Source organism: Nematolebias whitei, chromosome 12, assembly GCF_014905685.2.
Source record: "Nematolebias whitei isolate Nwh7 chromosome 12, NemWhi1, whole genome shotgun sequence".
Lineage (NCBI taxonomy): Eukaryota > Metazoa > Chordata > Actinopteri > Cyprinodontiformes > Rivulidae > Nematolebias > Nematolebias whitei.
Window position 1 is genome coordinate 8,525,410 of NC_056509.1, and position 10,503 is coordinate 8,535,912.

General features: G+C 43.7%; 1 protein-coding gene across 1 annotated transcript in view; it reads left to right on the forward strand.

Annotated features, from left to right (window-relative positions):
• Nucleotides 1-488: 488 nt before the first annotated feature.
• cnstb (consortin, connexin sorting protein b) overlaps nucleotides 489-10,503 on the forward strand; it is a 20,217-nt gene continuing 10,202 nt past the window's right edge. Inside the window, exons 1-6 of the mRNA XM_037686077.1 lie at nucleotides 489-587; nucleotides 4,227-4,257; nucleotides 7,559-7,645; nucleotides 7,767-7,878; nucleotides 9,686-9,707; nucleotides 9,792-9,861. Of these exons, the coding sequence (XP_037542005.1) occupies nucleotides 489-587; nucleotides 4,227-4,257; nucleotides 7,559-7,645; nucleotides 7,767-7,878; nucleotides 9,686-9,707; nucleotides 9,792-9,861 (421 nt within the window). The remainder of the gene's footprint in view (nucleotides 588-4,226; nucleotides 4,258-7,558; nucleotides 7,646-7,766; nucleotides 7,879-9,685; nucleotides 9,708-9,791; nucleotides 9,862-10,503) is intronic.

Genomic DNA, 10,503 nt, shown 5'->3' on the forward strand with positions numbered 1-10,503 from the left:
CCAGCTCTCCAGGTGTTCCACCTCTTGCCTGTAGCTGGACTCATCATTGTTTGTGATGCATCCCACCACCATAATTTAGCTGCTTTTCCATTCTGCTGTTTATAACTCATTAGCTTCCAAACTCTGTTCCAATTTCCCGACTGATAGAATGGGGACAATAATTTCTGGTTTAATGAAAGAATGAGCCAGACTTGTTGAACTTTCAGGATTCTGCTGATGTGCCTTCAGCTTTCATACTGAGGAACATGTTTTGCAGAGTCAGTAGGACTGGTTTATTAACTGTTTGCATCCATCCTGTAATAATATACATCCAATAGTTTTCCTTCTTGTAATGTGTAACTCTGTATTGAATGAGACAGAGAGAGGCAGTAATGAAGCCCACCAGCTAACACGGTCAGTTTATAAATGAAAGGAGCTGCAGGTCCCTGAGTTTTCACATCAGATGGTTTACTTTGTATTTTTCTTTCTTGTTTCCAGGAAGCGTCTCCATGGATGAAGCTCAGCGACTCAGCCCTGAGCTGCTGGCCTCCCTGCAGTCCCTGAGAGACGACGACGACTACACCCTGCTGCCTCAGTCCCTGCATCAGGTGTGTGTGTGTTGGGGGGGTGGGCCTTTGCACGTGTGTGCATTTGTGTGTGCGCTTGGTCGAACATTTGAGAAAAACAGGGAAGAACATATTCCTTTAACTCCACAGTGAATTCACAATGTGTCTTTATTTAGCCTGACAGATTTGTTTGTGTGTGTGTGTGTGTGTCTGAGCTTACATCTGTTGACAATGCCTAAAGCAACATTTATTATTAGTTCTCCAAACTGAGGTTGTTCCAAAAGCTATCTAAAGCAGGTAAGATATTGTTTGCTCATAACATTTGCACAGGACACCACTTCAAACGAGCTGAGCTTTAACAACAAAACGTGTGTTCTGTGTTAACAAAGACAAAATGAACAAAAGCCCGTTCAAATCATTTAAAGAATCTACTCCATTTTGAAATAAACCCAAAAGTCCAGTTCTGGAGGTTCTTCACATGAGGAGTGTTAGAATCAGAGGTGGGTACAAAAGAGCTGCAAGGACATCCACATGCTGTTTGCCCCCCCCGCCCCCCCGGACACACACACACACACACACACACACACACACACACCCCTCAGCTCACAAATGATGCATTCAAACTGAGATGCAAGAACTAAATGCACTAGGCTTTTTACTTCTTGTTCAGAAGAGCCCGAGCCTTTGATTTGATGATAAAACAGTTTTACTTGTCACAGCTGGAGGAGTTTGTAGTTTATTTTATATTGCTGCCAAATGCTGTAATTGTGAAACAGTTCTGTTTCATTTACTGAAAAAAGAAAGGCGAGGCAATCCAGAGCAGTTTGATGTGATGATGATGAGTGATAATCAGAGACACAAAACAAACCTGAGCTCACATGTGGGTCTTTGTAGCCATCTTTCATGTCACAGTGTCATGTCTGACTCTACATACACGGTTTCTTTAGTCTCAGAGTAAAAGCATCCTAAAGAACAAGAAGGGGCCATTTCAAAAATATAAATACAAATAATTTCAGGTCAGTTTGTTGGTTTGCATATGAGCAGTTTATGGAACAAATCAACTGTAAATAAGGAAATGCAAAGATAAACAGATACCTGAATATATGTGTATTTAATATTTATTAATTATTTATTTATTAATCTTTCTTTAATCTCACTGAGATCACTGATCTCTTCTACAAAGGAGGCCCGAAGGACATTTCCTTTTTTTTTTGTTTATACTGTGAGAGGAAACTGGATAAAACACGCAAACTCCACCCAGAAAGTCTCCAAATCCAGTCTGGGTATTAATCCCAGGTAGAGCTGTCATTTCTAATCCAAACCTGGACCCTGGTCCAGCCCGACCTGGATTAGGGCTGGACCATAATAATGTGCTTAATGTAAATGGTAAATGGTAAATGGTAAATGGACTGTACTTATATAGTGTTTTCTATCTTATTTCAAGATACTCAAAGCTCTTTACAACACAATCTGTGTCCTCGTTTACCCATTCATACAGCTCTATACTAGATCTTTACAAATCTAACTGAACAAATCATTCTAAAGAGACTAATCAGAGCTTTATCACATTCATACACTGATGGGACACACATTGGAGGCATCAAGAGGATCAGTGTCTTGCCCTGAGACACTTCAACATGTGACTGCTGGTGGATTCAAACCCCCAACTCTTGCATTGGAGGACGGCTGCTCTAACCACTCAGCCACAGACCTCCATGTAACTAATGCTCTGAGAATATTCAAGAAGTTCAGGACACAAACGTGTTGTTAGTGTAGTCTACTGGACTTCTAAAGGTCCAGAGACATGAGACATGTTAATCCAGTATCTAAGCAGGTTCATGTGACTCCTCGGTGGTTCGCTCCGCGCCGGTTCTTGGCGGGATGAAGCCGTGTGATCCAGAATGGGAAATTCAAACAAAACCCTTTTCTTGAAAAGCCTGATTCAGATCAGAAGAATCATTTAAAGCTTTCATTTAAAACCAAACAGCTCAGACGATTCGAGGTGGGCTTCTGTGTCACGAACCTTTACTATCTTACCTGTTGCAGATAACTCTTTGAACGATCCATTTGCAGGACTGATCAACCAGCAGCGAGTCTGAAAACAGTTTTAATGTCTAAAGGTTTCATAAGCTTTGTGCACATGCTGTTTTATAAACCTTTACACCTCGCAGAGATAAAGTTAAAGAGAAAAACCGTTACTGAGAGGAATGCATGATTTTATGATTTGATACATTTCAGAATACCGTATTGTTCGGCGTATAAGTCACATCTTTTTGCATAAATTTGCACGTCCTGCGACTTGTACACCAAAGCGACTAATATACTTTTTTCATATTCATAACCCATTTTTTGACTGACATCTGACACTTTCATTCATTCCCCCCTCCCTGAGGAATTTCCAACTGATAACCTGATGGAACCAGCTGAATAAACTTGTGTCATCATTTCAGGACTCTTGGATTCTCATAGACGTTATTCTTAGCCATTCCTCGACATAGCTCGAGAATGTTTATGGATCTCACCGAAGGACACTGGCTGATTATTACATCTTTATCAGAACTCTTACAGTGCCCTCGAGAGCATCTATGAACATGCTGACCGCTCTCGCCTCCCCCCTCTGCAGAATGTCTACGTCACTATGTGCTTGTTTATGGGAGGGGTTTTTTAATTTCAGAGGTTTTTTTTTCAGGCAGGAAAACAAATGTCTGATAACAAACTGCAGGTGATAAACATGCAGCCCAAACCGGTAATCAAGCAGCAAAAAGAAAGTTTGTGGACGGGTGGTGTCCGTGCAGTCTGCCCGGGGGATTCAACCCAGCGGAAGGGACGGCTGCATGGCGGTGGAAGATCCCCACTCACAGGGAACCTTCCCCTCATGTCTGGCTGGCTCCTGCCATGCACATTTCCTCCGTGGTGGTACACCACCCATCCATCCATCCACCCATCAATGTATCCATCCATTGTGGCTCTGGCTGTGAGCTCGACAGTCCTCCTCCGCCGCCGGAGAGGAGAGGAAGATTCCGCGGCAGTGCGCCCCCCATCCATCCATCGCAGATCACTCTCCTTACTGCCGTCTTCCTCCCTGCTCCGGCGGCGGAGGAAGACGGCAGCGAGGTGCGTGATCTGCGGCCCCGGGAAGCAGCGAGGTATGGGCGGGGGGGGGGGGGCCGCGGGGGGGGGGGGGGGGGGGGGGTGGGGGGGGGGGGATGCTGTAGAGCTGTAAGCCTTTGTCCCAGCTCGGGCAGCGGAGCGGGGGCAGCGTCATTTGGCTGCACCGCCCAAGTGAAATGAAGATGTTTTGACTGTTGAAGTGCATTTATTAAGCAAAAGTTAGACTAAGACACAATTTTACTAAAATTTCGAGCAAAAAAATTGTTTTAAAGTGTTAATCTTGTTAAATTCTTGTTAAAGTCCTCCAGTGCACGCTTCCGTGGCCGCCATTTGGCAGCCAATTGATTTTTGGCACAACACAGACCCATGTTTCTGGGGGGTCAGCGGTGACGCATAATAAATGCGATATATGGCGAAGTGACTTATTTATGTTTTTTTCACTTTATTAGACATTTGTGGACTGATGCGACTTATGAATTATTTTACAACACGTGAAGTATTAAGTGTTAGTTAAAGCTGCACCAGCTCAGAACCAGAACGCTGTAACTCCTGTTTGAACATCTGTTCCAGATGGCAGAGGCCTTCTCTCTGAAAGACGACTGTATCCTTTCATCGCCTTGAGGACGTGCTTTGTTTCATGACACGTGGAGATAGAATGTGGTGTAAACTCTGAGGAATGAAATGTTTGTGTTTCATCTGGTTTACTGTCAGTCCTGGGTCAGAGCAGATGTGAGGATGATGTCCTCACACTGTCAGAGCTCTGCTGCTTTGAAGACCAAGTCAAGAGAGGTGGCAGAAGACTCCATCCATTCCCATAGCTCACCTGTCCTTTGAGGAGGAGCTGGTGTCGATTTCCAGCAGTCACTTAGATGCAGGAGACACCTAGGACACGTCCATCACGGGGACATAGGGACAAACGAGACAAACACCCACACATTGTTACAAATAGACCTAACATGGATGTCTTTGGTCTGTAAGGAAACTGTGGTTCCTGGAGAAACCCCTGCATGCACAGGGAGAACATGCAGAGAGGCTGGGAGCGATCCTGTGACCTTCTTGTTGTGAGGCAGCAGCTCTAACCACTGGTCCACACTGCCGCTCTCGTACAGTCTCATCTCTCCTGCTATTATTGTTGGCTCATGTCCTCCACGGACTCTGGGTGTTTCCCTTTACTCTGGCCTGAATCCCGATGGGCCTGCGGTTGTAGTTTCCTCTGACGCTGTTTGTGCTGTTGCCCCGGCAACAGCTGGCTCTGTTTTGCTGCAGAGGGTTCTTGTGTGTGGAAGAAATCTTAATGCAAAGGAAGAAATGATCAATGAGTCAGAAAGAAAAACACATTTAGCTACATGAATCACTGCAGAGGTCTGAGGAAGGTCCTGGGGAGGGACAGATGGGCCGATAAAACATTAACCTTACATAAGCAGCAGAACCTCACCAGAACTTTTGTTGATCTCAGTGCAGGTTGTGGTGCTTGTCTCCACAGTGAACTAAGTCGCATGAAGACTTGGTAATTATTTTTACTCCAGATGTCCTGACACAACCACAGACCACTGAGCTACCACAGCCCTCTGTGTGGAGCAAAGCTGTGATCTAAGATGACCAGGGGAGCAGATGGTGGGGGTTAAGGGCCTTGTTCAAGGCCCCAGAGTGGGGCAAATGAGGGTGGAGGCAGGTGTGGATGCTTCACCTTTCCCACCCACATCTTGATGTTGTCAGTCTGGGGAGTTGAACCGGCGACCTTCCGATCACAGGCCCATCTTCTCTAACCTCGCCCCAGTCACACAGCTTAGATCTGAGGTTTTAATTGTTTTAGTGGCATTTATTTTTACTCTACATGTATAAAAACTTTGTTCCTTAACATACATGGACTGTTAGCTGAGAAGCTGCTTTTTGATTTTGTTCAAATTCCATTTAAAATCAAAACATTCTTTATTTAGTTATTCTCAAAGTCTTACTTTAATTTAACCATAACTTGGATAAAGAAATGCTCTACTAAACACTTAAATCAAAAGCAGAACTTTAATATAAACTAGACAAACATGATGTTGTTGTAGACATGAAATAAAAGTCCACGAGTTGGCAGGTCATGTGACTGTAGTGCAGAGTAATGAAGTTCTCAGTCCAGTTCACTGCTGGTTTCATGTCAGCAGGGCCTGGTACACCTCAGACCTGAGAACAAGTGGATATTCAGGGCAGACGATTGTTAATGCTCTCCTGCTGCATGTCGGTCCACAGTTGTAGCTGGACTTCAAGATCCAGGAGACTGGCACTGAGTCCGAGCTGACTGTTAGGAAGGTTCAACTTCTGGTCTGCTGACCTCAACATGAAGCAGCCAGTCATGTCTCAGGAGGGGTAAGACATGCAGAGACAAGATGTCTCTGATGTAGCACTGAGTCCTCAGGGTCCCCTGAATCACTAGCAGAGGTGACCTGGCATCAGCGTTGCATTTGTGCAATAATTATATTTGTACAATAATTATCATATTTGTACAATAATTATATTTGTACAATAATTATATTTGTACAATAATTATATTTGTACAATAATTATATTTGTACAATAATTATATTTGTACAATAATCATATTATATCTAGTCAGTACCTCTCAACCTCACACAGGCTCCTTCCCCACCAGAGAGGTCACGTTCCTTGTCCCAAGAGCCAACTTTGTCAAGCCTGGGGGTCAGAGCGCCAAGGCCCCCACCCTAAGCCACTGTCCATGGATTCATGCACCTGACTCATATGGCCCCTCCTGCAGGTGGTGGGTCCACAGGAAAGCAAACACATGTTGCTTGTTCGGGTTGAGCCCGGCCGGGCCCCATGGGTAGAGACCAGGTCACCAGGCGCTTGCCGACGAGCCCCTCCCCCAGGCCTGGCTCCAGGATGGGGCCCCAATAACCCACGTCCAGACAAGGGACACTGAGTTCCTTGTTGCTGTTTGTCCATATAAGTCTTCTGAACGCTCTTTGTCTGTCCTGTCACCTAGAACCAGTCTGCCTTGGTCGACCCCACCAGGGGCAGACAGCATAGCTCCTAGGATCATTCAGGTGCACAAAATCCTCGACCATGATAAGGTGGAGATTCAAGGGGGAGATGATGTATCGTATAATGAACATTCCTTGCTGTGGTCAGTTCTGGATAAGTGGAACCTTCCTGGTTCCCTCATGTTCTGACTGGTCTTAAAATGAAACTGTCCACTTTACATGGTGGACACTTTCACAGTACAACCACTCAGCTTCAAGCAAGTGCTGTGATGCTGTCTAACCCATCTACAAGGCATCCTCTTTGTCTGCTGACCTTCAATCACTGTTTTTTGATTGATGCACTGGCAACTGCCTGATAACACTCTTGGTCCACTCATGATGTCACTTCCTTTAAAAATTCATTAAATCCCATAGTCATCTGGAAAAATCTGTTTTTGTTCTTGCAGTTTGACATTATTATAACCAAATTTATAAAATGCTGTCAATGTAATTGACAAGAAGCAGATTGAAGTCAGAGCAGTAACTGACTTCTGGATTATGAGTCAGCAAATAAACTTTTTCTTTGGACATCAAGGATTTTCTGTTAATATTTTGTTGCACCGTTATGAGTCAGTGGACATCTACATGTCTTCTAAATGATTCTAAAAGTGTGAGTCCTCTGTAGTGTCCTGACTGTACTTATGGGCACTTTGATAATCTTGTTTGTTGTCTAACTGTGCACGCTCTGGTGGAGCGGTGGCACTGTTAGTAGAGCTGTTGTCTCTATGATCAGAGGTCACCAGTTCACCTCCTGGCCGCTCATGTTATCCTCGTGCACGCGTGTGAATGGATGGATGTAAAAGCTCAGCTCGAGCTGTTTGCGAGTGCCTCTGTATGTGCCACTGTGTGGACGGTCTCTTTAACTGGAGATGCTCTCAGACCAGTGGGCCATCCGATTCCTGCAGCTGGAGAAGCTCTACCACGAACGTCTGCTCTTCAATCTTTCTGCCCTGCAGGAGAACTGGGGTACTGCATGCCTCCACTGCTTCCTACATTTGAGCTTTTCACTAAAAGTGCAGTACAATTTTGTGCCAAACTGGCATCAAGGGAAAGAAAATGGATTAATTTTATTTACATCTGTGTCCAGAGAGCCAGTTAGCAGAGAAGAAGGATGCTGAGAGCAGTTTGTCTGCAGAGACAGATGGGATCAGTCAGAAACACATTGAGACGCTGAGCCATATCTGCAGAACACATCACAGGTAAAACACACCCTGAAACCTGAAGCCTTTATTTAGATAATCACAGATGTTCTTAAGATCACATCTCACCCATCACCTTCATCCCCATCAGACGACCTTTTACAATCAATTCTTTAACGTAATCAGCTGCTGTCTCTGCCTCAGCAAGGACTCACACACAAGACTTTAAGGATAGACTGAAGATGGAGAGTCGTATAAATGTGACTGCAGTGGTGCTTGAAAGTTTGTGAACTCTATAATTTTCTATTATTTCTGCATAAATATGACATAAAACATCAGATTTTCACACAAGTCCTAAAAGTAGATAAAGAGAACCCAGTTAAATGAGACAAAAATATTATACTTGGTCATATATTTATTGAGGACAATGATGTAATATTACATATTTGTGATGGTAAAAGTATGTGAACCTCTAGGATTATCAGTTAATTTGAAGGTGAAATTAGAGTCAGGTGTTTTCAATCAGTGGATGATGATCAGGTGTGAGTGGACTGGTTAGATTTAAAGAACAGGTATTTATCAAAGTCTGATCTTCACAACATGTTTGTGGAAGTGAATCATGACGTGAACAAAGGAGATTTCTGAGGAGCTCAGAAAAAGAGTTGTTGATGCTCATCAGGCTGGAGAAGGTTACAAATCCATCTCTGAAGAGTTTGGACTCCACCGATCCACAGTCAGACAGATTGTGTACAAATGAGGAAATGCAAGACCATTGTTATCCTCCCCAGGAGTGGTGGACCAACAAAGATCACTCCAAGAGCAAGGTGTGGAATAGTGGGCGAGGTCACAAAGGACCTCAGGGTAACTTCTCTTTCACATTGGCTAATGTTGATGTTCATGAGTCGACAATCAGGAGGACACTGAACAACAATGGTGTCATGACAGGGTTGAAGGAGCAGACACTGCTCTCCAAAAAGAACATGGCTGCTCGTCTGCAGTTTGCTAAATACCACGTGGACAAGCCAGAAGACTGTTTGAAGAATGCTTTGTGGACGATGCTACCAAAATAAAACTTTTTGGTTTAAATTAAAAGAGTTATGTTTGGGGAAAGGAAAACAGCATTCCTGCATAAGAACCTTATCCCATCTGTGAAACATGGTGGTGGTAGTATCATGGTTTGGGTCTGTTTTGCTGCATCTGGACCAGGACGGCTTGTTGGAACAATTCATTGATGGAACAACGAATTCTGAATTATATCAGAGATATCTAAAAGAAAATATCAGAACATCTGTCCATGAACTGAACCTCAAGAGAAGGTGGGTCCTGCAGCAACACAATGACTCTAATCATACAAGTCGTTCTACCAAAGAATGGTTCAAGAAGAATAAAGTTAACCTTAATCCAATCCAGATGTTGTGGAAGGACCTGAAGCAGCAGGTAATGTGAGGAAACCACCAACATCCAGAGTTGAAGCTGTTCTGTACAGAGGAATGAGCTAAAATCCCTCCAAGCAGGTGGGTAGGACTGATCAGCCGTTATCAGAACTTTTACCACTCACAGATCTGTAATATTCTATACTTTTCCTCAATAAATAAATGACCAAGTTCAATATTTTTGTCTCATTTGTTTAACTGTGTTCTCTTTATCTACCTTTAGGACTTGTGTGAAAATCTGATGATGCTTTAGGTCATTTATGCAGAAATATAGAAAATTATAAAGAGTTCACAAACTTTCAAGCACCACTGAGTTGTCCTGCTGCTACACATATTTGATGCAGGCAGATTTGATTTAGACAAAAAAGATGTGCTCTTCTGTTGCAAAGTCTTCACAAACGTTCCTCTTTCTCTGTTTCTGTTGCGTGACTCAGACCGTCTGCCAGCGTGGACCAGGTAAGATCTGCAAACCTACCTGTTCCTTGTTGGTTTCAAACTTTTTCCACAAGATACATTTGCTGACTGCATTTCTTTCGACAGGAAAAACCAGCTACAGCTCTGAAAGACAGTCAAACCAAGACTGAGATTCTGCAAGCGTGTCATGATGAAGGTAAAAATGCAAAAATGACAGAGTCACAGCAGTACTGCTGGAGCCTTCTCAGTATTTACATCAAGTCAGGGAACCAGCGAGGAGCAGCGCCTCCTGACAACGTTTGATGTTTCAGTTGGAGAATACTGTAAAGAGAACCTAGATCAAAAGGAACGTTAAAGTTGCTCATTAGAGTTACCATGGTAACCACTCAGTCGTGTTTCTCACTCCCTGGCAGCAGTTCTTATACACTGTCACAGTTCACAGGTGTTGGACCCAGGAATGAGGGGCTCAAACCAAAAACCTTCAGATTTATTAATAAAAAACATTCTGAGGTGGCAGCAACAAGACAAAACAACAAAACATGAGAAGCACAGAGGAGACTGACACGGTGTGAGACAACACAATGCCAGACTGCAGGTGTGTTGAAGACCAGGAGAACACAAAGACCAGTTGATGAGAAGAGTGGAGACACCTGTGCTCACCAGGTTTCAAATCACTGAGAGAGACAGGGAGCGGAGGAAACACAGGAGACAACCGAACAAAGTGAACATAAGAAAACAAACTGATCAAAGGAAATAAACATGAAAACAAACCGAAACAACAGAAACAGGCAAACCACAATGCAGAGTAGAAAGCAGTATATACACGCACACACACATA